Source organism: Ascaphus truei, chromosome 12 (assembly GCF_040206685.1).
Source record: "Ascaphus truei isolate aAscTru1 chromosome 12, aAscTru1.hap1, whole genome shotgun sequence".
NCBI classification, from domain to species: domain Eukaryota; kingdom Metazoa; phylum Chordata; class Amphibia; order Anura; family Ascaphidae; genus Ascaphus; species Ascaphus truei.
This window is the reverse complement of record NC_134494.1, coordinates 49,111,935-49,139,575: the sequence shown is the minus strand read 5'-3', so window position 1 is coordinate 49,139,575 and position 27,641 is coordinate 49,111,935. Positions and strand designations below refer to the sequence as shown.

The following is a 27,641-nucleotide window of genomic DNA, read 5'->3' as shown; positions in this document are numbered from 1 at the left end:
GAGCTTGCAGGTGAGAAGCAGGTGAGGAGAGGAGCATGCAGGGTGGGGAGAAGCAGGTAAGGAGGGTGAGCATGCAGTGGAGAAGCAGATGAGGAGAAAGTTTTTTCATGCGGGGTGTGGAAAGCAGGTGAGTGGACGAACATGTGGGGGAGAAGCAAGTGAGGAGGGGAACATGTGAGAGAAGCAGGTGAGGAGAGGCATGTGTGCGGAGAGGTAGAGCATGTGAGAAAGAAGTAGGGGAGGAGAGGCATTTGGGGGAGAAGCAGGTGTGGAGGGGAGCATGTGGGGGAGAATCTGGTGTGGGGGGGAGCATGTGGGTGGAGGAGCATGTGGGTGGAGAAGCAGGTGAAGAGGGGAGCATGTGGGGGAGAAGCGGGTGTGGAGGGGAGCATGTGGGGGAGAAGCAGGCGAAAATGGGGATCATGTGAGGGAGAAGCAGGGGAGGAGGGGAGCAGGTGGAGAAGAAGCAGGTGTGGAGGGGAGCATGTAAGGGAGAAGCAGGTGTGGAGGGGAGCATGTGAGGGAGAAGCTGGTGAGGAGGGGAGCATGTGAGGGAGAAGCTGGTGTGGAGGGGAGCATGTGAGGGAGAAGCTGGTGTGGAGGGGAGCATGTGAGGGAGAAGCTGGTGTGGAGGGGAGCATGTGAGGGAGAAGCAGGTGTGGAGGGGAGCATGTGAGGGAGAAGCAGGTGTGGAGGGGAGCATGTGAGGGAGAAGCAGGTGTGGAGGGGAGCATGTAAGGGAGAAACAGGTGTGGAGGGGAGCATGTGAGGGAGAAGCAGGTGTGGAGGGGAGCATGTGAGGGAGAAGCAGGTGTGGAGGGGAGCATGTGAGGGAAAAGCAGGTGTGGAGGGGAGCATGTAAGGGAGAAGCAGGTGTGGAAGGGAGCATGTGAGGGAGAAGCAGGTGTGGAGGGGAGCATGTAAGGGAGAAGCAGGTGTGGAGGGGAGCATGTGAGGGAGAAGCAGGTGTGGAGGGGAGCATGTAAGGGAGAAGCAGGTGTGGAGGGGAGCATGTGAGGGAGAAGCAGGTGTGGAGGGGAGCATGTGAGGGAGAAGCAGGTGTGGAGGGGAGCATGTAAGGGAGAAACAGGTGTGGAGGGGAGCATGTAAGGAAGAAACAGGTGTGGAGGGGAGCATGTAAGGGAGAAACGGGTGTGGAGGGGAGCATGTGAGGGAGAAGCAGGTGTGGAGGGGAGCATGTAAGGGAGAAGCGGGTGTGGAGGGGAGCATGTAAGGGAGAAACAGGTGTGGAGGGGAGCATGTGAGGGAGAAGCAGGTGTGGAGGGGAGCATGTAAGGGAGAAGCGGGTGTGGAGGGGAGCATGTGAGGGAGAAGCAGGTGTTGAGGGGAGCATGTGAGGGAGAAGCAGGTGTGGAGGGAAGCATGTGAGGGAGAAGCAGGTGAGGAGGGAAGCATGTGAGGGAGAAGCAGGTGAGGAGGGAAGCATGTGAGGGAGAAGCAGGTGTGGAGGGGAGCATGTGAGGGAGAAGCTGGTGAGGAGGGGAGCATGTGAGGGAGAAGCAGGTGTGGAGGGAAGCATGTGAGGGAGAAGCAGGTGAGGAGGGAAGCATGTGAGGGAGAAGCAGGTGAGGAGGGAAGCATGTGAGGGAGAAGCTGGTGTGGAGGGGAGCATGTGAGGGAGAAGCAGGTGAGGAGGGAAGCATGTGAGGGAGAAGCTGGTGTGGAGGGGAGCATGTGAGGGAGAAGCAGGTGTAGAGGGGAGCATGTGAGGGAGAAGCAGGTGTGGAGGGGAGCATGTGAGGGAGAAGCAGGTGTGGAGGGAAGCATGTGAGGGAGAAGCAGGTGTGGAGGGGAGCATGTGAGGGAGAAGCAGGTGTGGAGGGGAGCATGTGAGGGAGAAGCAGGTGTGGAGGGGAGCATGTGAGGGAGAAGCTGATGAGGAGGGGAGCATGTGAGGGAGAAGCAGGTGTGGAGGGGAGCATGTGAGGGAGAAGCTGGTGAGGAGGGGAGCATGTGAGGGAGAAGCAGGTGTGGAGGGAAGCATGTGAGGGAGAAGCAGGTGAGGAGGGAAGCATGTGAGGGAGAAGCAGGTGAGGAGGGAAGCATGTGAGGGAGAAGCTGGTGTGGAGGGGAGCATGTGAGGGAGAAGCAGGCGAGGAGGGAAGCATGTGAGGGAGAAGCTGGTGTGGAGGGGAGCATGTGAGGGAGAAGCAGGTGTGGAGGGGAGCATGTAAGGAAGAAACAGGTGTGGAGGGGAGCATGTGAGGGAGAAGCAGGTGTGGAGGGAAGCATGTGAGGGAGAAGCAGGTGTGGAGGGGAGCATGTGAGGGAGAAGCAGGTGTGGAGGGGAGCATGTGAGGGAGAAGCAGGTGTGGAGGGGAGCATGTGAGGGAGAAGCTGGTGAGGAGGGGAGCATGTAAGGGAGAAGCGGGTGTGGAGGGGAGCATGTGAGGGAGAAGCAGGTGTTGAGGGGAGCATGTGAGGGAGAAGCAGGTGTGGAGGGAAGCATGTGAGGGAGAAGCAGGTGAGGAGGGAAGCATGTGAGGGAGAAGCAGGTGAGGAGGGAAGCATGTGAGGGAGAAGCAGGTGTGGAGGGGAGCATGTGAGGGAGAAGCTGGTGAGGAGCCGAGCATGTGAGGGAGAAGCAGGTGTGGAGGGAAGCATGTGAGGGAGAAGCAGGTGAGGAGGGAAGCATGTGAGGGAGAAGCAGGTGAGGAGGGAAGCATGTGAGGGAGAAGCTGGTGTGGAGGGGAGCATGTGAGGGAGAAGCAGGTGAGGAGGGAAGCATGTGAGGGAGAAGCTGGTGTGGAGGGGAGCATGTGAGGGAGAAGCAGGTGTGGAGGGGAGCATGTGAGGGAGAAGCAGGTGTGGAGGGGAGCATGTGAGGGAGAAGCAGGTGTGGAGGGGAGCATGTGAGGGAGAAGCAGGTGTGGAGGGGAGCATGTGAGGGAGAAGCAGGTGTGGAGGGGAGCATGTGAGGGAGAAGCAGGTGTGGAGGGGAGCATGTGAGGGAGAAGCAGGTGTGGAGGGGAGCATGTAAGGGAGAAGCAGGTGTGGAGGGGAGCATGTGAGGGAGAAGCAGGTGTGGAGGGGAGCATGTAAGGGAGAAGCAGGTGTGGAGGGGAGCATGTGAGGGAGAAGCAGGTGTGGAGGGGAGCATGTGAGGGAGAAGCAGGTGTGGAGGGGAGCATGTAAGGGAGAAACAGGTGTGGAGGGGAGCATGTAAGGAAGAAACAGGTGTGGAGGGGAGCATGTAAGGGAGAAACGGGTGTGGAGGGGAGCATGTGAGGGAGAAGCAGGTGTGGAGGGGAGCATGTAAGGGAGAAGCGGGTGTGGAGGGGAGCATGTAAGGGAGAAACAGGTGTGGAGGGGAGCATGTGAGGGAGAAGCAGGTGTGGAGGGGAGCATGTAAGGGAGAAGCGGGTGTGGAGGGGAGCATGTGAGGGAGAAGCAGGTGTTGAGGGGAGCATGTGAGGGAGAAGCAGGTGTGGAGGGAAGCATGTGAGGGAGAAGCAGGTGAGGAGGGAAGCATGTGAGGGAGAAGCAGGTGAGGAGGGAAGCATGTGAGGGAGAAGCAGGTGTGGAGGGGAGCATGTGAGGGAGAAGCTGGTGAGGAGGGGAGCATGTGAGGGAGAAGCAGGTGTGGAGGGAAGCATGTGAGGGAGAAGCAGGTGAGGAGGGAAGCATGTGAGGGAGAAGCAGGTGAGGAGGGAAGCATGTGAGGGAGAAGCAGGTGAGGAGGGAAGCATGTGAGGGAGAAGCTGGTGTGGAGGGGAGCATGTGAGGGAGAAGCAGGTGAGGAGGGAAGCATGTGAGGGAGAAGCTGATGTGGAGGGGAGCATGTGAGGGAGAAGCAGGTGTGGAGGGGAGCATGTGAGGGAGAAGCAGGTGTGGAGGGGAGCATGTGAGGGAGAAGCAGGTGTGGAGGGAAGCATGTGAGGGAGAAGCAGGTGTGGAGGGGAGCATGTGAGGGAGAAGCAGGTGTGGAGGGGAGCATGTGAGGGAGAAGCAGGTGTGGAGGGGAGCATGTGAGGGAGAAGCTGATGAGGAGGGGAGCATGTGAGGGAGAAGCAGGTGTGGAGGGGAGCATGTGAGGGAGAAGCTGGTGAGGAGGGGAGCATGTGAGGGAGAAGCAGGTGTGGAGGGAAGCATGTGAGGGAGAAGCAGGTGAGGAGGGAAGCATGTGAGGGAGAAGCAGGTGAGGAGGGAAGCATGTGAGGGAGAAGCTGGTGTGGAGGGGAGCATGTGAGGGAGAAGCAGGCGAGGAGGGAAGCATGTGAGGGAGAAGCTGGTGTGGAGGGGAGCATGTGAGGGAGAAGCAGGTGTGGAGGGGAGCATGTAAGGAAGAAACAGGTGTGGAGGGGAGCATGTGAGGGAGAAGCAGGTGTGGAGGGAAGCATGTGAGGGAGAAGCAGGTGTGGAGGGGAGCATGTGAGGGAGAAGCAGGTGTGGAGGGGAGCATGTGAGGGAGAAGCAGGTGTGGAGGGGAGCATGTGAGGGAGAAGCTGGTGAGGAGGGGAGCATGTAAGGGAGAAGCGGGTGTGGAGGGGAGCATGTGAGGGAGAAGCAGGTGTTGAGGGGAGCATGTGAGGGAGAAGCAGGTGTGGAGGGAAGCATGTGAGGGAGAAGCAGGTGAGGAGGGAAGCATGTGAGGGAGAAGCAGGTGAGGAGGGAAGCATGTGAGGGAGAAGCAGGTGTGGAGGGGAGCATGTGAGGGAGAAGCTGGTGAGGAGCCGAGCATGTGAGGGAGAAGCAGGTGTGGAGGGAAGCATGTGAGGGAGAAGCAGGTGAGGAGGGAAGCATGTGAGGGAGAAGCAGGTGAGGAGGGAAGCATGTGAGGGAGAAGCTGGTGTGGAGGGGAGCATGTGAGGGAGAAGCAGGTGAGGAGGGAAGCATGTGAGGGAGAAGCTGGTGTGGAGGGGAGCATGTGAGGGAGAAGCAGGTGTGGAGGGGAGCATGTGAGGGAGAAGCAGGTGTGGAGGGGAGCATGTGAGGGAGAAGCAGGTGTGGAGGGGAGCATGTGAGGGAGAAGCAGGTGTGGAGGGGAGCATGTGAGGGAGAAGCAGGTGTGGAGGGGAGCATGTGAGGGAGAAGCAGGTGTGGAGGGGAGCATGTGAGGGAGAAGCAGGTGAGTAGAGGGAATGTGGAATCCTGGAATATAGGAAACTGAAAACAATGCATTTTTTACAATTCCCATGTTTACATTGTGTTTGTTTTTTTGAGCTTTGCTGCGCTTTTATTTGGGATTCCTCTGCAGCAAAGATCTTTCCAGGCGTTACAGAGAAGGGGCCTCGGAGAAGCCTCTGTCCCCTATGTATTGTGTTGTGAATACTCTTCCCAATGCTGTAAAACAGACCTGCTCCATTCAACTGAATGAAAGGAAAATCTTCGCCTGCGCTGGGAAGTCGGCGAATAAATCCCTTTCACTTGATCTAATACCGGGGTTTTAAACCCTCTCAGCCAGGACAAACGTTTATAAATATTCCTTGTTCGTACTTTTTACAATATTACTATCCGGCCATACAGGAACGTAGGGGGGCTCTTTGTGTGAACGATGCACAACTTGGTGATGCCTGGAGTATAAAACAATATTTCCCGATTACAAGCCATAATAAATACCAGTGTTGGTTTCTTGAGTCTGGGGCTGGGCGTGACCAGTTGCTGATTTCGTGATGACTTTCTTACGTATATTTTCCATGTTGCCGAATCTGGGTTTTCAGCTGCGTAGCACCTCCAGGCGGTCTGAAACACGTAACGCGCTAACATTATATCTAGAGATGGGCACACACAATCTGGCTGACTTTTGTGTATTCAGAGACAGACCGCAATCTGAAATCCGCTGCCGGATTGTTAAAAAAAACAGCGAAGGGGGAAAGAGGGAGAAGGGAGAGGGGTTGGGTGGCGGGGGGGGGGGGGAGGGGGCGGGTTGAGGGGGTGAGAGAGAGAGTAAGAAGACTTTTAAATTCATTAGTGTCTCCGGTTGTGTCCCTCTAAATAAATTAGGGTGACATCCCTGTGCTGAAAAGGGAGCACACCTGAAGTACCTGGCTGGGAGATATGCAGATTGCTATGCAACGTGTATTTAAAGGAGTCCCGTCTCATGCATCACCTTGTTTTTACTTGTGTGGGTCAGAAAACCTGTGTTTTATTTACTCTCACCTGGTCTCGGTAACTCATAGCCCTTAGTACATATTAGTTTGTGCTTGAAATCCTTTCAAGGTTACAATTAACAAAAGAGATATCCCTGGGAGGTATGCTTTTAGTAGATAGTGTGCACGGCAGCTCATCATCTGATCTAGCTCACACTGCTAGAGCTGCAGCCAAGAAAAGCAGTGGTTTTAGGTTCTAGTCCAGTTGGATCTGACACCATTTCAGTCATTCGGTTAGTGCCTTAGGCTTATTATGAACTCTATATAGTTGGTATGGAAATCCTTTAGGAAGTGTGGGACGGGCCTCATGTAAATATACTTTGCCTAGCCATTAGCACATCTCCCAGTCAGGTACACTCCTTTTTCAGGCATTGTCTCCCTCATTTATTTGGAGGGACATTTGAGAGAATATATATACACAACTGGAGACACTGCTAAATGTGAAAGTCTCTATCGGATTATTGATTCAATATGAAATCAGAGTTCGGATTCTTAAAAACCCGCCCGGATTGTATTGAATGACGGATTTGAATGAATACACTCAAGCTTGTTTTTAGGATCTAATCCGCAGATGGATTTTGACGAGCGGGATGAATTTTATCAAAACAATCCACGAAATAGATTCGGACTGTTCTGCCCATCTTTAATTATCACAATATAATATTAACCCCCGGTACATACACTTCTACTATTCAATGCATTTGCTAAGAAATAGGATTGTGCTACATTTTTGCTGAAATTAGCGAACCAGGTGAAATTTGCCATTTTTTTTTTGTGTACGAACAATTTTGCGAAAATGTTAAAGTTCACAAACGCATACTTGCCAACCATTAGAAACGTTGATTTGCAGGTCACATGACCCTATATCAAAGTCACGTTACCCATTTATAAACTGCCATATTGGCAAACATCTGCCGCAAACTTTCAGCCCCGTGTTCGTTTGCAGAATGTCATAAAAACAATCCGATTAGGCTAAATTTGTCACAGCGCATTTCGAAGATCTTCACACATCTCTACCAAGAAAAAATCCCTGGCTCCAATTGCAGTTAGTTTATTTCGTGACGGGCAGGAGAAAACATGAGAAAACATAGGATTTTACTACCTGAATAAGAGAAGCAGCGGCCGGGATCTGCCGATTGAAGTGTTTCTGCCTCTGCTTCTGTTGTACTTTAAGGGCAAAACCAGAGCCAAGGATTCCCTGAGAAGGAGGAGAATGGCAGAATGAATGTCTGGACCGCTGTTCGATATGGGAACATATTAGGAAATCCCACAATGGATCGGACTCAGACACAGTACCTTTTAAACCTGCCTCGGGTTTCCCCACTGACGAAGAGATGCGGCAAAGTTTATTTAATCCGTTCTTTGCGGCATACCGAAAGCAGTGGGATAAACACAGTTTTCATTGTGAAGGCACTAACAAACCTCTCGCTGCATGCATAGCATATATTGATTGTTTTAATGAGCCCATCGTTAGGAAGGAAGTACATGCTGAAAACGATTACGTTTTATTTGCATTCCAATACATTTGTCCACCGATTAATAAAGTCTGAGATCAAAATTGAGCACAGTCCATAACATTTGTTTTTCAGGGGCAACGAAAGAAGCTCACGGGTAATATCTCTGCAGTGAACCCGATTCGAATCCCAGTGTCATCTCTTTGTGACCAAGGGCAAGTGGTCACTCAATCTCACTTTTCCTCCTGCACCATTAGATTGTAAGCTCTATGGGACAGAGGCTCGTTGTGCCTGGAAAACGATCTGTGCAACTCTGCACACACTGTAAGCGCTATACAAGAAATATATATATATTGCCCATTACCACTAGTTACGTTCCTAATTAAAGTAGAATGCGCCACTTATCCATTGGCGCTATGGAAGAAATTGTAACCCCTCTTGTAGCCATATATTATCTGGTTATACGTATATTATATATGTAGTGTGCAATCTCTTTCTAAGTCCTCTTTTTATGTTAATTTACATATTTGTCAATTTACTTCTCTGATTTTTCTGGTATGTCTTTCATTTTTTTAATATCATGCTGCTTTTAAATATTGTTTATTTCAGATTTCTTTTCATTTATATGGAAAATGTCAATAAAAATAATCGGTTTAAAATGTAGAATGCACCATTGATATCATAACACAGAACAAAGTATTTATGTTTCACTGTACTGTAAAAACATATGTTATAAGAAAGGTTAAAAAGGCAAAATTATATAATATTGTCTATGATTTTTTTTTATTATTGGCCCATTAAAGTGCATCACATACAACACGCCTAAAGCTTTTGTAACGGCCAAAGCATTAAACTCAGGCTCCTTTGTGCGGCAAAGTGGTACAAGGCAAGGGTGCCCATTATCCCCAATATTATTTGTCTGGTGCTGGATCCCCTGCTCCGACAGTTGAAGCAGATGGACAAATTTAAAGGCATACACATCGGAAATCAAGAAATAAAAATAGCAGCTTTGGCGACGATATTCTTCTTTTCATTTTAAATCCAAAAGGAAGCTATCCAAGCCATTATAAAAAAATTCAGGTTTTTAGCAAATTCTCAGGCCCGACCATAAACTTTGAAAAATCGGAATCATTGGCACTCACAGATAAGAAGTAACTGGGGTGGAAAATACGCTTCAAATGGGCAAAAACATCCATCATATTTCTAGGCATACTTATTCCTAGCAACATCCCTCAAATGTATTTGATTAATGTAAAGCATCTGGTAGAAATTATTATACAAACACTGCAAAGGTGGCACAATCTGAATATTTATTTTATAGGCAGATTAAGATGATAATGTCCCCTAAAATTCTTTATATTATACAAATGCTGCATATAATAATAATTATAGATAAAGATGAGAAGAACTTGAAAAAAGCCTAAAAACCTTCATACTGTACAGAAAAACAAGAAGCCCGGAATAAGTAGGTCAAAATGACATGAACCTAAAAGTAACGGAGGAGTAAACCTCCCTACACTTCAATGTTATAACGCCGTGGCACTCCTAAAGTATGCATTTGTGGATTAACCACACCAACCAGTTCCCAATCAAAGCAACAGACCAGCAACTGAGCCCTGACATAACCTGCGTATGTTTACTACACATGTCACTTATCAATGTCCTGACAAATATAAACGAGAGCTACCCTTTACCTAATACAAGGTGTGGTCTAGATCCTGCACAGAACTACGCATACAGTACGTAGGGACAGATCATTAAACCTGCCATTTATTAAAATATCTACAATTTCAAGAAAGGAAACTAGACTTCTCCATCTACACAATTCAGGGACTAAAAGGGAAAATGTGCAATACCCAACTCGCATTTCTTTTGCGTATCTTCAAGCCAGACTTTACATAATGGAGAGATCTAATAGTTTAATCAGCAGAGGATAAGGATAATCCTTTGGATGCGCTCCTTCAGATGGCGAGTTTTGGGAAACTATATCTAAAATGTAAAACTGTCTGAGGGAAACCCCATCAATATGACAGCAAGAATAGGGTCCTGGCTAATAGACTGCCCAGATATGAGTATAGAAGACATATTATGACAGTGTAACGGGTATTCCCCCACCCAATCGCAAATAGGGTCTCCTAGGGGAAATGCTACTCTGGTTACAAGGCATAATAGTGTGATGCACCTTCTGGCTTACAGGACTCCTGAGTCTCCTGCTTGATGGTATTATGGGGAAGGTCAGGACAGGCTTCTGGGGACATACCCAGTACGTACTCATGGTGACAGTGCCTCCATCTATGGCAGGCCCCAGGATATGGGGTGGAATCCCTGGAATCGAACGTCCCACTCAGGGATGAGAGATTCCAGTATCACAATCGCTTCTTTATAAATCAGGAACACTTTATTTCCTCTGCAGCACACTGTACAGCATACACAGTCACAGCAGTACTTCTCAGGATAACCCTGGCCTTTCACTCCCAGTCAGGGCCCTGGAAGCAGGCCTAGCTCTTCCACTACCCCCTATCAGAGTAGTGGGAACAGTCTACCAGCCTCTCCCAGGGGGAGGAACTCAAGCCTGCCAGGTCCCTGACAGCTCGGTTAGGTAAGACTCAGCTCCTCTCAGGGTAGGAGCAACTGACTCAATACAGGAAATGCAGATCATTAAGACAGATACAACAAGAGCCCGCCCCTGTCCCTTATTGGACACAGGCCTGACTGCACTGCTTTCTCTGCCTCACTGATCTGCAGTGAGTCGGGAGAACCCATCTTAACTCCTGGCAAACCTGCCCTTACCAGGGATTATTGCACAGAAAAAGGACAGAATAATAGCCCAAACCTACCAGGGCTATAACAGTCTCCATCATTATATCAGGAAATGCACTATAGCATCCTACACGGAACATACACCACTCCTAAATTTAGATTGAAATCAAACATTGCTCTTGACAGCAACTGCACACATGTGGAGCCCGAGACAGATCTGATGCATTGTCTTTGGATTTGCCCTGTGATTCATCACTTTTGGGCACAAATAAAGAACTTCTGTATGAGACTAAATATAACCATCCATCTAATTTCAGAATATGCGATTGCAGTAGCCTACTATCAGCCAGGGCTGTTGGACGTCGGTCAGCGAGGGTTTAACACCTGGCTGGTAAGGCAGACGATTAACGATCACAGCTGAAGCTGGTCAGAAAGGCCTTTAAAAAGCCAAGACAGCCAGGTACACAGTCTGCTGCTGGGAGGAGGAAGCTGTGCTGCTGAGGCAGAGTGCAGGTCTCAGGTGTGGGTCCCTGACCAGGAAAAGGGACACCCACTTCGTATCAATTTAAATAGACTTCCTTGTGCTGGACTGTCTTTTGGAAAGATGAATGCTGCTGGTGCCCTATTTGGCTGAATAAAAGCCTTTACTTGTTTCACGAACTCCACGTCTCCTGGACTTACCTCTGCGTATATTGCCTACATTGCTCTTTAACTTTATTGATCAGGTAACTTAAAGGGAGGGCAAGGAGATAGAATCAAACAAAAACAATACATTTAGGCAGATCACCTCCATGGCTTGTAGAAAAACCCTACCAATCCAGCAATGGATACATACTCCTCCCTCAATAGACACAGGAAGAGAAAAAAATGTTTGGTCTGTTCTCCACTAGACAAGGTACAAGCAACCACTGACAAGGAGAAAAAAAAGTAGGTAAATTCTTTATTAAAGTCTGTGAGACCTTGATCAACACATTATCTCAGGAACTCAAACAGCGAATCCAACATAACTGCCAATACACTACATGGTTTGCAGCATGAGTGCTTGGTAGAGACCCGTCAATTTCTAAATCTACCAATGATGGAGCTACAGATCGGAACCAACTCTAATACCATCCTAGCCCCTGTCACTAGTTTTAAATATCTGGGCATATAGTTTGACTCCCATTTAACATTTGGATTGGACAATGATATCCTGACATCCAAAACCTATCGAAGAAAGCCTCCCTAAATCAGCTAGGACATCGCACGGCAGATGCTAATGCCAATTACAGACTATGGGAACATAGTATATGGTACAGCACCCCAAACTCACCTTGGCAAACTAGACACCCTGTACAGCTCAATATTTTCCTCCAATATAACTACAAATTACATCACTGCGAAATGCTCAAAGAACTAGATTGTTCATCACTTGAGTGTAGGCGCAAAGTTCATCTCTCCTGTCAGAAACTGGAACAACCTACTACCCGAGACACTCTCAAAACTAATGCTGTCTCACATTGTAATCTGGTCTGTAACCATTTCATACACCTATAACATGTATTATCTTTAACTGTTCATGCAATGTCTTTATATATAATGTATAGCCCTGTTCACTTAATGTAACTATGTATTGTAACCATGTATCTGTCATCATAACTCTGTGCCAAGGACATACTTGAAAACGAGCGATAATGCTCAATGTATTACTTCCTGGTAACACATTTTATAAATAAATGCATTAATACGACTCACAAAGACAACTGTGAAACAGACGGATACATTCGGTCCTTGAAGGTGGGCCCTACAGCTCATATCTGGACACTATGGCAGATACAGTAAGGACAAAAAAACAATCAAGAAGGTTGCATAGCCGGGCTATGAATGGTATAGGACAATCCATTTAACAGAGGGTATATAAACAGAGATGCTAGGACCACACAAGGCATCAAATGGGGTAAACAAACACAAATAAATTATTTAACAAAAAAGGTTGAAACAGGAGTTCAAATGACTGGTAGAGTTGGCAAAGTATCAAATAGATACATTACATTTCATGTAGCTCATTTAAGTTTATTTTACAGCAACAATATATTTGGAAGTGTGAATAACCTCAGGAGCAATACTTGAAAATATAAGAAAATGGGAAACTTGCCTAAATATGGAAACAAAAATGTTTGAATTTTCATAGCTGTACATACAGTATGTACAGAATAAGATGTATCCATGCAATGGGAATGCAGGAAAATGTATATGGATGTCAGTTTTCCAAATATAATATTTTTTAAAAAGTGCATTACAATCTCAAACTAATCCATACTTACACAGGATTTATACAAGCTCTTAGGATTTTAAACACCATATTTGACAACAAAAAAAACATACCGCAGGTAAAGCGAAAAATGAGATTGCGAACACTGAAAAGCAGGAGGCGATGGTTTTTCCTATCCACGTCTGTGGGACTTTGTCTCCATAACCAATGGTTGTAACGGTTACCTGAAGAAAGAAGTGTTATAAGAACAACAGATGGGACAAGGTGAAACATTGAGGTTATGGTGATCTTGGATTTACAAATCTGAGCTACCCACAGTATGACCCAAAAAATACAAGCACACTGAAGACACGACAGTCTCCTCTTCAATGAGGACTGTTTACAGGAAGCAGGGTTACACCTCCCTCCCCTCCCAGGTTCAGCTTTGTTTGAGGACAACAAAGCAAGAGGCAATACAACATTTGATCTTGAATTTCAATCGGCTACTTATAGACTATATTTTATGGTTAGGCCTGGGACCCGCTGCGCTCGTTGGCGCGGGCGGCCACACGCGAGTTCCCCACCAGCAGGGGAATCCTTGCGAGCCGGTCCCGGTCCCCCCTGGCGGCACAGAGCACTACACGCTGTGGCGCGTCAGCCGCTAGGAGACAAGAGAATGGTGTTTCCTAGCGTTGACGCGTCACGTGGTGTGGCTGTGAGCCAATGGGGAGGGGAGGCTTCGGGAGGAGGAGAGGCTTCGGGGAGCGGGGAGGAGTGGAGTGAAAGCAGGTGAGTGCGTGTCTGTGTGTGTGTCTGAGTGCGTGCGTGCCTGTCTGTGTGTATGTGTGTGCCTGAGTGCGAGTGATTGCCTCTGTCTGTCTGTGTGTGTGTGTGTGTGTATGAGTGCGTGAGTGCCTGCCTCTGTGTGTGTGTGTGTGTGTGTGTGTATATGAGTGCCTGCGTGTGTGTGTGTTTCACTTACCTGCAGCCCATGGAGGGAGGGGGGGAAGAGTAGCGGGTCCCTCCGCTCAAGCCACGCCCCCCTCCCTGTCAAGCCTCCCACTCCCGCCCACCTCCCGCTCCGGCTCCCGCTCCCTACAGACCGCATATCGCGGTCTGTGTAGTGTCAGCGCCCCACCTGTATGCAGTGCGGGCGCGCTGACTCTGGGAGCGGGGCCTTAGCCTAAGAACAGAACTGTGTACAGATTTCCCCTTTCTTGCATCCTTCTTCAGGATTCATACTGTGTATATCAACCAATTTGTAGCTAAGGTTACTTACTACTCCCCACCAAAGGGCGTCTGCATAGCTGCCAAACTGGTGTTGCCCCGAACCGTCAAGAGCATCTTTTTCGGCAAGATACACAAAATAGGATGAAAATATCAGACCCAGAAAACCGATGTATAGTGTTGTTATCAGTTCCTAGAAGACAGAAGAAAAATATTGGAATATCCTTAAACACTGATTAGTCAAATATCAAACACCCCCCGAAAAATGTACAGCATGCTGTAAAATATATAACCAAATCAAGATCATCAAAAATTTCTAATGGATGTGATGTTAATTTGTCATTAATTTCCTGTTGCATCCATTTGTGCCAATATAGAAAAAGCCATATTTACTAAGTGATGCTATTCTATAAGACACCTTTTGATGCCAGAAGACTCCTAAGAGACCATTAATTTGAATAGGCCATAAGGTGTATGTGATGGTAGGGGCAGAATGGCACGATATAATAAAGGTTAAGAGCACTTGTTGCCCCTACCAGTCAAGATAGGGAGCCAGCATCCAGCTTTAACTGGCCATTTCAGGGCTGGAAAATGGCTTGCAGTCCTGTTAATACATACTGAAGTTAGCCATCTGTGTTAGGATGATATGCAGTATTTGTGTGTTTTCAAACTATCTGACTCATTGTATGCTTGGGCCAGTAACAATGGTCAAGTGGTTAGCATACAGTGAGTCAGAGGGCTATGTCTGGGGCCAGGTGCGGTGCTTAGGAACAATAGTGAGGTGGAGAAGGGTGAGCCCGCCTGCTGGGGAAGCACACACTTCCAAAGTGGAGACATTGTTCTTTCCCGGCGGCGAGGCCTCTATCTCAGCGAGAGGTATGGAGCTGAAATCGAAAACCGATGCTTTGGTCCAAGCCTCTTCGGCTCGGTTCCCATTGGTCAGTTCCAATTTCCCATGCTCCCAAAGCTCCAGCCCTAGGGGCTGTCGTCCATAGGCACTGACACCGCTCACAGTCTTGATTGGTCTATTCTGATCAAGCCCTGGGCTCCTGATTGGCTCAACGGATGAAAGATCTCCTCTGATTAGACGGCATGTTTCTGTATGTTTTTAGATGGAGGCCGGGAAACTATAGAAACCGATGCCAATCGGGGCTCCAGAGTTGTTCTTGGTTGGTCTCTGTGTCTTCTGATGGTTGGCCTCTGATGCAGGCAGCATCCTGCACCCAGTGTGCCAAGTACCTCTGTACCCCGTGTTCTGGTGGGTTATTGCAAGGTACTGAGTTTCTCCCTGCTGGCTCCGGCCAGAATAAACCTTTGCTTATTTAGCGCTTGTTCTGCGATTCTGTGAATTCTGGTCTAACCCCTCCCCCCCCCTATCATGACAGTGTCTTCCAGTGTCTGAAGATGTCTTATGGCATAACACTTCTTCGTAAATATTGGCCAAACTTTGCTCTGCTTGCATTAGTAAGCAATTTAGAGATTAGTTTTCAAAGCAGTTATAGGAGGGGTGGCTTGGTGCGGTATTAGAATGGGATGCATCAATGTTTGTATCCACAACTGTGCGCTCTTTGTACCAACCTAATCCACACGTTCTGAAGGCATTAATTTCTATCCTCAAGAGCTTCAGATGTAAGAGTCTCACTCAACAAGTTTTAAGACATCTGCTACAAATTAATGCAAAGGGATATTTTCTTAAAAATGCCACAAAAGAAAATTGCATCACATATCTCTCGTTATTCATCAAGGTCCTTAAAGGGTTAAACGCAGCCACACGCGCACCAACTCCTATTCAAGTCAATGCCTGTGTGGGTGCGTGAACCTGTAACGGAGCTTGAGGAACCTGGGAGCAAGTTCTTAAAACTGCACAATAGTCAACGGGAAACATATGAGATATCTTGTAAGCAGTTTAGTTAACCTTTTGTTTAATATATATATACATATACACACATATACACATATACAAACACACCCATATACTGTTATACTGTAAAACTTTTTGCTGTATATGTTAAGGGGTTATTCCTTAAAGTGAGATGGAAACTCCCATGGAAGTCAATGAGAGTTTCCCGCCGTAGTAGCCCGATCAGCTGCATTGCAGTTTAACCCTTTGGTTGCCAGGGGGAGCACCGGAGTGCCACAGCGCCCCCTCCAGATAATAACGATCACGTGACCACTTTTTAGGGTGACCACGTAATCGTGGCATTGCTTAATTCGGAAACAGAAGAGGACGCGGCCTGCCCTGGAAAAGGAGCACAGAAAATGGTTGTGGTGTAGCCATTACATCACGGGGCCGCTGGACTGAATGCCACACCCCTACGATGTAGTGGCTACGTTCTGGGGCAGCCAAAGGGTTAATGAATAACCAACTATGGGGCTTATGCCAGATCAGCTGAAGCAGCCGAACGGGCCATCCGTGGCCAAAATTCCACATTTACTTCAATGGGGAATTTCGTTCCGGAAACGGCCCAATCTAGAACAATAAGCATTTATGATTTGCTCATCCAACATGAGTTAAGTTCAGGGCGAGTTTTGCTGGGCGACGTGAGGGAGAGGCTGCTCTGAGCTCAGTGAGGATTCCATTAGCTGGTGTTAAACATGAGTCAAGTACTGGAGGAGGCAGTTAGAGCCAAACTGCTTAACATACTTGTCTGTGAATAAAAACCACCGATCCGAGAAGCCTCCATGTGCCACCTTGTCGGTCAACATGCAACATCCGTAAAATCTGCAAAAACCGGATTCCCCTAGAGAAGAGTTAAATAGTGTGATTTAAATGAAGAGCTGATCCACAGTACGCCGACATCTGCAGGCCGTCTAAATCCCGAGATACTTGGCCACAGAAAAGTAATACTCAACTGGTGGGTACAACATGATCACTGGAGTCTACCTCACTCCGGCGGCCAAAAGAGAGCTGCAACGTCTTTGGGAGATCACGTCGTGACTCCCTAATGGAGACCCCGTGGCCATGTGTGTAGATGTGAGTCTCATATGCTGGAACAAACCATTTCTCAACAACCTAGGGGTTTCCAAAGCTCAAAGGTCCATGGAGCAATCCATGCAGGACCCTCCAGTACAGGTACAATAACAAAAAACATTGGGGGGGAGGGGGGATTGCATGTATATAAAATACAGGCACAATAGGAATCAATTCAAAGATAAATAGCATTACCTTATGGCTGATGTTGCAAAAACTTGTCCATTGGAACCAACACACAGCACGATGATTGATGCAACAACTACTATTAAATCTGTAACAAAAATATATATCAATTAGGAACAAAAGGAACAGGAAAAGGAGTTGCCAATTGTGCAGTAATAGCCGGTTACCCGGCAGTGCCTGGTATACTTTCCATGCTTGGCAGTAATAGCCGGTTACCCGGCGGTGTCCGGTATACTTTCCATGCTTGTGCCTGACATTCGTATTCCATTTAGAAATGTTTGACTTGTATTCACCTATCACTGAAATGGGCTTCCTGGCAAAGCGAAATCTCCCCCAAACCCCAACATATTTGCTCCGACATCCAGCAGACCACAAACGGACCACGTACTCGGCTCCGAAAAACACCACAAGGACAATTTCCTGCGGGGAAAGTAAACAGGAGGCTTCTTATAGGGTTAATTCCACAGAGAGGACACCTTAAAACTTACCTCTTAAATCAAGTGTTTCAATAGCCTGGACTCACGGCTACAATCCCATCCCCACAGTCACTCCTCACGACCACTGTGCCCAAGCACTGCCACCTACTGCATTTATTCCCTCACCTGCTGTTTCTGTAACTCTCCCACTGTGGCACTGCCATCTACTGCACTTACTCCCTCACCTGCTGTCTCTGTAACTCTCCCACTGTGCCCAAGCACTGCCATCTACTGCACTTATTCCCTCACCTGCTGTCTCTGTAACTCTCCCACTGTGGCACTGCCATCTACTGCACTTATTCCCTCACCTGCTGTCTCTGTAACTCTCCCACTGTGCCCAAGCACTGCCATCTACTGCACTTATTCCCTCACCTGCTGTCTCTGTAACTCTCCCACTGTGGCACTGCCATCTACTGCACTTATTCCCTCACCTGCTGTCTCTGTAACTCTCCCACTGTGGCCAAGCCCTGCCATCTACTGCATTTATTCCCTCACCTGCTGTCTCTGTAACTCTCCCACTGTGGCACTGCCATCTACTGCACTTATTCCCTCACCTGCTGTCTCGGTAACTCTCCCACTGTGCCCAAGCACTGCCATCTACTGCACTTATTCCCTCACCTGCTGTCTCTGTAACACTCCCACTGTGGCACTGCCATCTACTGCACTTATTCCCTCACCTGCTGTCTCTGTAACTCTCCCACTGTGCCCAAGCACTGCCATCTACAGCACTTATTCCCTCACCTGCTGTCTCTGTAACTCTCCCACTGTGGCACTGCCATCTACTGCACTTATTCCCTCACCTGCTGTCTCTGTAACTCTCCCACTGTGCCCAAGCACTGCCATCTACTGCACTTATTCCCTCACCTGCTGTCTCTGTAACTCTCTCACTGTGCCCAAGCACTGCCACCTACAGCACTTATTCCCTCACCTGCTGTCTCTGTAACTCTCCCACTGTGGCACTGCCACCTACAGCACTTATTCCATCACCTGCTGTCTCTGTAACTCTCCCACTGTGACCAAGCACTGCCATCTACTGCACTTATTCCCTCACCTGCTGTCTCCGTAACTCTCCCACTGTGCCCAGGCACTGCCATCTACTGCACTTACTCCCTCCCCTGCTGTCTCTTTAACTCTCCCACTGTGGCACTGCCATCTACTGCACTTATTCCCTCACCTGCTGTCTCTGTAACTCTCCCACTGTGGCACTGCCATCTACTGCACTTATTCCCTCACCTGCTGTCTCTGTAACTCTCCCACTGTGGCACTGCCATCTACTGCACTTATTCCCTCACCTGCTGTCTCTGTAACTCTCCCACTGTGGCCAAGCACTGCCATGTACTGCACTTATTCCCTCACCTGCTGTCTCTGTAACTCTCCCACTGTGGCACTGCCATCTACTGCACTTATTCCCTCACCTGCTGTCTCTGTAACTCTCCCACTGTGGCACTGCCATCTACCGCACTTATTCCCTCGCCTGCTGTCTCTGTAACTCTCCCACTGTGCCCAAGCACTGCCATCTACTACACTTATTCCCTCACCAGCTGTCTCTGTAACTCTCCCACTGTGGCACTGCCATCTACTGCACTTATTCCCTCACCTGCTGTCTCTGTAACTCTCCCACTGTGGCACTGCCATCTACTGTACTTATTCCCTCACCTGCTGTCTCTGTAACTCTCCCACTGTGCCCAAGCACTGCCATCTACTACACTTATTCCCTCACCAGCTGTCTCTGTAACTCTCCCACTGTGGCACTGCCATCTACTGCACTTATTCCCTCACCTGCTGTCTCTGTAACTCTCCCACTGTGGCACTGCCATCTACTGTACTTATTCCCTCACCTGCTGTCTCTGTAACTCTCCCACTGTGCCCAAGCACTGCCATCTACTACACTTATTCCCTCACCAGCTGTCTCTGTAACTCTCCCACTGTGGCACTGCCATCTACTGCACTTATTCCCTCACCTGCTGTCTCTGTAACTCTCCCACTGTGGCACTGCAATCTACTGCACTTATTTATTTCTTATTGTCTGATCTTGTTTATTTTATTATAATTCCATGTGCTATGGACGCTATATAAAGATATACAGACAGAGGATTTAAAAAAAATGTTACAAACATATTTTCAGTGTAATCTGCTTCTTAAAAGATTAAATTGCCCTTAAAGTAACAGGTCTTATTTATTTGTATCATTTGCAAAATGAATATGTTTTGCTTTTCTCTGGGATAATAAATTCAAGCACATCCGCTATTTATGTGTATCCATGTAACTAATGATGACAAAGTAATTACTTTGCAAATAAGAATTAACCACTAGATTTTCAGAGTGACAGTTTTGCCGTCAAAATATCCTCATACAGGGTTCAGAAAAGGGACAAACTTAATGAATCGGGTCTCCTAGTAACCTAGGAGAAGTGTAACCCCCACTCGCTAGAAACAGATGCTATAAATGTGGGGAACTGCAAGGCGAGTCATTAGGCCCGGGCCATAGAGGGGGGAGCCGTGCTGAGGCGCGCGGACGCTGAGGCTCGCCTGCAGAAGCTGGGCGATTCCACGCCCATACAGGCGAGCCAGAGTCCGCGATCGGAGGTGGGGGGAGACTTAGGGAGGCGGGGCAGTGACGTCGCTGGGCCAATCGCCCGCGACGCACTGACGTTGACGTCACGGCGCCGTGACGTTGACGCAGCCCCACTCTCATTGGAGGTTTTCAGCCGACAGCGCGCTGAAAAACAGCTTGGCGCTCGGCTGAAACCTCCAACTCCTCCGCACGCCTTCGGACGCTCGCGTGAGCCCCCTCTCAAGGCATCCTCATTGAGGATGCAGGGGCTCAGCGCGGAGCGTCCGCACGCCTCAGCACGGCCTGTCCATCTATGGACACGGCCTTATACTGTATGGCTAAGTGAACTGAAGACAACTTTGTTATTAAACAATGTATACATTGCAAAAGTACATATACTGTATGTGTTAGAATAGAGCTGCAAATGAGCATATAAAAGGCTAACCCTATAGTGCTACTTTTCTGTAGCACATAATATTCCACGTGTATTAAAATGTAAAAGGGATATCATTGTGCGAGCTGACGAGAGGAGGAGATCAATTGAAATCTTAAGATAACCGTGAAAGTTACTGGGTTTTCAAATGAAATACCCTGCCACCAAATGGGTCGAATGAAGACAGTTTTAAACTCATATGTTAAACATTTTAACCATATTTTTTTTTAAATCTTTTTCAATCTGCATTTAAATTATGTAAAATTTTTAAAAGGGTAATTGATATGACTGATTTTACTGTATCCTATACATAAGACATATTGAATGCGTGTTTTTTTTGTAGAATTAATTTTATCAAGTACAATAAAATTATAAATGAATTTGGCATAATAGGTTTACATTTTTTTTTACTTATGCACATGTTCTCCATTGATTTAGTTTTGATTTATGTATATGTATAATATTTGTTATAGTTGATAGTATATTTAACCGTTAACGTCTGGATAATGTAATTTTTTTCTATGTCCATTTGATATATTTGGTTTGTTTTGTTAATGATAATGGGTATAATTTTCTCTCTATGCTTCACATGTCTGTTTATGTAGCGGCCCAATATTTTGATTATTGAAGTAATTTAGTTTAATTATTTTGATTATTTCATTTAGGATAATTGGGCACACATACAAGGACAGTAGAGGCCCATTGGCACCACTCCCTAATGAAGAGAGGCACGTCTCACGAAACGCGTAGGGAAGGCATAAGTGGGGTCTCAGGGAGATGCAGCTCATACCGAGTATACTAGTGCTGTGTGGGGGTGCGACAGGGTTGTGGCGCCCGGTAACACGTGGAGGAGAACGCATACGTGTCTGTGGGTGCATATTCTGTACCTTGTTTTTTAGCTTCAATTTGTTTACTGCATATGGCCTGGCATCGTTCTACTAAGTCTCTGAAATAAGGACATTTGCATCATCAATCAGGTCATTGTCAGGTTGTCAGTAGACAGAACGTCATTCTATATTTCCAGCTAACACAGAAAAGTCTGGTTTCTGTTAACCTGTGAGGTACAGTGCCCTCCAACCATTTGAAAGTGTCTCTTTTTTCCCCCAGCTTTTGTTTTAATTTGTTATTATTTTCTTTATATAAAGCCAGTGTTCACATGATAACTCCTGCTGTCTATTCAAAGTTGATCCACCGCATCCAGCAGCACAGAGCCGCTATTGAAGTAGGCTATGAACTACCATCTCATGTTCTCAGATATCTAATGTGCTCAGTCTATAACTAAGCCGCTGATTGAGCCACATGTGCTGAAGCAGGGACTGATTGAGCTCCCTGTGCTGAAGCTGGGATATCCTGAAAACCTGACCCGGTGGGGTCCTTGAGGATTGGAGTTGAGCTCCTGGTGTAAAATATAGTGAAAAAAAATCAGTTTAACCATTATGTTGCGTCCTATGTGCCAACTCCCCCCCACTCTTCAGAAACCTACTGTGCCCTTTCTTCCCCTTGAGTAATGGAATGATCTCACTACTCTACCAATACCCGATGCTCAACTTACAAGGGGTCAAAGTCAGATACTCGAAGCAACGGCAGGCTGAGATTGGTGAGATGTTCGAGCACGACAACCGAGAGGGTGTTTGGGAGGCAGTGTCAAAAGCTTTTATAAACACCTTAAATCAGAGAGAGCAGCTCCAAAATGAGTTATCGGGGGGTACACGACACCAGCCGGCTCACACAAAATCTACAATGCTGCTTCTCCCCCTTTTTCTGTGGGGACTTTTTACCAAAACGGAAACCATACTCCACATTGCACTTCCCAAAGATTGTGGGACTGTGACGTGGTATCTCAAAACTAAAAGAGTCTTGGGTCTCTCTCTTCCTCTAGCCCCCCCCCCCCTCCCACACACGGTACTCCCTATTGTCCTGATCCAATAGCGGAGTTACACCTTCATTCCCATAAGTGTCTAATGACAATATCATTTTTCACTTACTATGTTGGTGTTATTATAATTAACTGTTTGTAAATGTAATTGTGAAATTTAGTTGTTCTGTTATTTTAATTGTGATGCAAAATCTTTCATTAGCAATACATTAATCAAACATTGCAGCATGAGCACACATTTGAATTTTTCCACAGAGTGCCCTTAGGGTGAGTGTGAGGCAGCCCTGGGTGACATGGTATCCAGATAAGATCTGTATGTGGGTGACATGGTATCCAGATAAGATCTGTATGTGGGTGACATGGTATCCAGATAAGATCTGTATGTGGGTGACATGGTATCGAGATAAGATTTGTATGTGGGTGACATGGTATCCAGATAAGATCTGTATGTGGGTGACATGGTATCCAGATAAGATCTGTATGTGGGTGACATGGTATCCAGATAAGATCTGTATGTGGGTGACATGGTATCGAGATAAGATCTGTATGAAACGAAGCACACTTGCAGCAGGACAAAAAACGAAGGATCATCCAGGGTAACTCCCATCAAAGGGTAATAGAACAAAGTTCTGGTGAATAGTGCTCTAATGACTGTGGTAACTAGTCTATTAAAGACAAATGATATGCATAATCTTGATTGAAGAGCTTCATTAAACAGGAAAGTGCAGATAAAGTGAGTGCTGGGGTACACAGGTAAGCGCTAAGTGATGAGACACATGTCTATCATGTCCTGGTAAGTGCTGTAGATGAAGATTTAATGGCTCCACTAAATCACTTCCAAATGGGACTGCATCTCAAGCGCTGACATCCACCATGTGTATACATCCCAGTAACCAATGCAAAGGTAACCCACTGCGTAATCCTGGTGTTCTTCTGTGGGCGTGCATCCCCTGGAATCAGTAGAGTGTTGACCACCGAAAAGGTAAGGTGAAGCGGAGCACAGCTGTGCCACTGAGGGATATTACAGGATAACAGCCAGTTGGATAAAAACTTCTTTATTAGGTCAACATGGTGCAGACAGAAAAAGCTCTTACGCGTTTCACGCCACGATTGGCGCTTCGTCAGAAAGTGCAGAGTGTCGACTAGGTGTCTCTTCTTATACCCATTGACTGCTTACCGGAAGTAACACGGTAACGCATCATCCGCCCACCGGAAGTGACGCAACTAAGCGCAACTTCCGGTATACAGACTTTAGCGTATCAGTCTTTTGAGACACTTAGTTGCATCACTTCCGGTGGGCGGATGATGCGTTACCGCGTCACTTCCGGTAAGCAGTCAATGGGTATAAGAAGAGGTACCTAGTCGACACTCTGCACTCTCTGACGAAGCGCCAATCACGGCGTGAAACGCGTAAGAGCTTTTTCTGTCTGCACCATGTTGACCTAATAAAGAAGTTTTTATCCTACTGGCTGTTATCCTGTAATATCCCTCAGTGGCACGGCTGTGCTCCGCTTCACCTTACCTTTTCGGAGGTCAACATTCTAACTCCCATCAAAAATAGAATTTATTAAGCTCACATGGACAGCTTCGAGGTAAAAAAAAACAGCACCCACGCGTTTCGCGCCCCTACGCTTTATCAAGGTGACACGGTATCCTGGTTGAGAAGCAGTGCTCTACACTCATGGTTAGCGTTGCTTGGAATTCCCGACGTGCATATACGGCTTAACCACATTCACTCTACAGCAAGATGTTGCAGCATGATGGAGATATCGTGTCACTGAGGGACTACAGTCTCTTTAAAACAGGAGAAGTTCCATCATCCCAATTAGACTGGTGACTATGACCTGGTTTATCTTTGAATCTATTGAAAAAGTTTCTGGTTGACTGTGCCGCCCCCCTCCTCCTGTCCTGTGTAACCCTTTAGGGCTATGTTTGTAGGGTCACATTACCTGAAGAGAAAGAAACTGCGGAGCAACAGCACACCGGATACCAGATACACTTAATCACTTATGACATCATAATTGAAAAAGCTGAATCCAAGCAAACTTAAAAACAGTGATCCCACTCGGTAAAAATACACTGAAAATAGTCTGCAACGGAACCGTACATAAATATCTCTAACTTCACAGAGCATCGTCATAATAATGAGTTGTAATCAATGAGAATAACGGATATACATCATATGTGTGGGGTATATAAAATGCCCTCACTCATTTTCAGTACTCCTTGAGAAAGCGCCCCTTGGGTGTGAAATGCGTGGGAGTTTTTGCTTGGACCATTACTATTTTGTATATGTCCCATTAAAGAACTTTATACTTTTTCATAATCCGGGTTTCTCATTACTACCTTGTTTACATAGTTGGCCATAATACAATACATTGGTGGGGGAAAAAACGAAGAAAAAAAAGAAGCTTGGGTAGTTTTGGTGGTGGTACTGCCCCTTTAAAAGACAAATGGAAGGGTAATTTCTGCGTATGTAAATATGGAATCCTGGTGTGTGAAAGTGGGAAGCAGAACAAGAAAGAGCCATTGGAACACTTGCAATTGCAAACACGCAATGTACTTTCCCTTGGTTTCCGGTAGCTGTAACGTAATATTGCTTCTCCCGAAAGTCTCACACAGTAAGAAGCACACGCTGTCCAAGATCACAGAGGGAAGAATGAGAAAGGAGAAATGTGCATTATTGAGCAATGCCCTTTCTAAGCTCCAGTAGGGGTGAAAGCTCCTATTCACTAAGCAGTGCTAAGCCATAGAAACACTTTCCCGGAAGACCGTAGAAATACACTTGAGTCCATTGACGTGAATAGGCTGGAAGGTGACTTTTGGAATAGCACTCCTTAGTATATATGGGCCTAAATGTTGAACGCTGGAAGGGATTCTGAGCAGAGCACACGGAAAGAAAATACCTAAAAAAAATTATTTCGCTGTGTTTTTTAATTTACATTTTTTGTTTTAACACTGTCATATGTATCCTATAACACGCATTTAATTAACAGACAGCAAACACTTGCATCCCAGGAGAGGAAACAGCAGCATGTTGTCTACTTCTTAGCCAAAACCAATTTTGAGCAAGGCTGGTTACAAATACGAGTGACCAATTACAAATAATACACTAATAAAACCCTTCTTTTTTTTAAAGCTGAAACGCTATTGATTTATAAACCGTTTTAGTGTTCAGAACGGTCTGTGCCTGTAGCGTTTTAATACTTTATTTGGCAATGATTAGTAGCCATATTATTTCTGGAAAGGTGTAGATGTTAATGACCGGTAACACAGTTCCTAAATGTAATAGTGTGTATGGACTTTAAAGACCTGACTGGTCTCTTCTTGTGTACTAGTCAGGCTCCTGTGACAGGAAATGATGTAATAAGGCAGAACCTGACTTCATCCTGTAACTTCAGGCACTAATTGGAATGGTATTTCCAATGGGCCCAAATAAAAAGCCCTGGGCAGAGTTTTTTTGGCAGGGTGGAGGTACAGTGTTTATATTGCGTGCAGGAGCAGCGGGAAAAAAAACCTAAGGGAAGCAATACTGGGAGTAAAAGACCTTTGTGTTAGGCAGGTTAGCAAGGAGAAGAAAGCCAATATGATGCTCAAAGGAGGTGGCAAGAATTTTAAAGGCAAAAATATAGCAGCAAAAATAAGGAGGATGATATAGAACTATAGGTTAGGCAGAAGGAGGCTCAGCACATAGTCTGATGTGCAAAGGCCTAAGTAGAAGAAAAAATAGCCCAGTCACACAAAGGGGGTGTAATTATTTTAGGTATACAAGGAGAAAAAGGAAAGGAGGAATAGTAAGACTACAGACAGAAGGGAAGGGTCATATGGAGCTTGAAGAAGGTATCACAGACAACCTTAATGGTGTATTTTCACTCACAGCAGAAGGTGAAGGAGAAAGGAAACAGTGATATAAACAGAAAGGAGATGGACAAGTCCATTTACAAAGCAGGAACTCCTGGTAGAACTTTACAAACTGAAAGTTGACAAGTCAATAGGGGCAGATGGGATACATCCGAGGATACTAAGAGAGCTTGAGGTCGGGGGGAGGTGCGGTTAACAAAACCATTCACTAAAAAAAAGTCACTAAAAACAGGTGTAGTTCCAGATGCCTGGAGACGAACAAAATTAGTTCCACTTTCCAAAAGTGCAAGTAAGGAAAAGGCAGATAACTACAGGCCAGTGAGCCTGACACCAGTAGCGAGCAAGTTAGTGGAAACTGGTGAAATGATTGTTGAATATCTAAAATCCAGCAACCAAAACATCCTAGGCAGCATGGATTTACAGGGTGAGATTGTGTAAACACATTTGTATTATTTTTATTACTGGGTTACTCATGTATCGGATCAGGGTGGAGCAGTATGTGTTGCTCAAATAGATTTTAGTAAAGCCTTTGACACTGTCCCACATAGAAAACTGATTAACAAGCTGCCATTACCAGGAAAGATATACTGTACAACAGGGTTGACAGTCCGGGGGAGGTAAACGGAATGATTAATGATTTAGGTAGATTAGAGGAATAATTAAGAGTGTGGCAACTACAACCTTATGCTAAAACATGCACTCGGGCCACAAAAATATGCACAACAAATATAAGACGCAAAATAGCCGTTACAGAGCAAAGGGGCCTGCAAGACATTTTTTCAGGTGACTTTAAAGTAGGTTCTGTCGGGAGAGAGGTTAGCAGAAGAAATGGGGAGGTCCTCCTGCCACTTCATAGATCATTGGTAGTGATTATGGTTCTAGATGTTTATTGTTTTTGTAAAATCAGCGCTTCTTTTTTTTCATTTTATTTATTTAAATTGTATTTATTAGCACGCACAAGGAAAAATGTGGTGTTTATCGGTGTATTTACTTTGACTTCCCCTACTCCTTATGTTACATTGTAATTCGATAGGAGATTATATTTAATTTACGGTTTTATCTGTTTTAACCTGAAGTGCAAAACGATCCAATCAGGTGGTGTTTCTACGGTTAACATTGAAATCCTGAATCCTTGGTAAGAGCTCACCTGGAGCGCGGCGTTCTGTACTGGAGAACTTATCTCCAGAAGGACAAAGCATACATTGGAGATTGTACAAAGGGGGGGCAACTAAAAAAGGCGCACGGTCTACATGAGGAGTGGTCAACTCCAGTCCGCAAGGGCCACCAAAAGGTCAGGTTTTAAGGATCTCCCTGCTTCAGAAGGTGGTCCTTGAGGAGTGGAGTTGGCAGCCCTGGACTACATCATAAAATGACAGGAAAGATTATAATACCCCGATATTTATAGCTTGGAGGAGAGAAGGAAGAGGGGGGATCTGATGGCAACTTTCAAATATAGAAAGGGTTTCAACAAGGTGCAGCAGGGAAGCAGATTTCAGAGGAAGCG

The 27,641-nt window shown here is 46.5% G+C and overlaps 1 protein-coding gene across 1 annotated transcript in view; it reads right to left on the bottom strand.

Moving 5' to 3' along the window:
* KCNQ1 (potassium voltage-gated channel subfamily Q member 1) overlaps positions 1 to 27,641 on the bottom strand; it is a 100,026-nt gene that overhangs the window by 15,515 nt on the left and 56,870 nt on the right. Inside the window, exons 4-10 of the mRNA XM_075567652.1 lie at positions 17,232 to 17,358; positions 16,948 to 17,026; positions 16,426 to 16,522; positions 13,834 to 13,974; positions 12,689 to 12,799; positions 7,213 to 7,308; positions 5,581 to 5,703 (exon numbers count right to left, since the gene is read on the bottom strand). Coding sequence (XP_075423767.1) covers positions 5,581 to 5,703; positions 7,213 to 7,308; positions 12,689 to 12,799; positions 13,834 to 13,974; positions 16,426 to 16,522; positions 16,948 to 17,026; positions 17,232 to 17,358 — 774 coding nt within the window. The remainder of the gene's footprint in view (positions 1 to 5,580; positions 5,704 to 7,212; positions 7,309 to 12,688; positions 12,800 to 13,833; positions 13,975 to 16,425; positions 16,523 to 16,947; positions 17,027 to 17,231; positions 17,359 to 27,641) is intronic.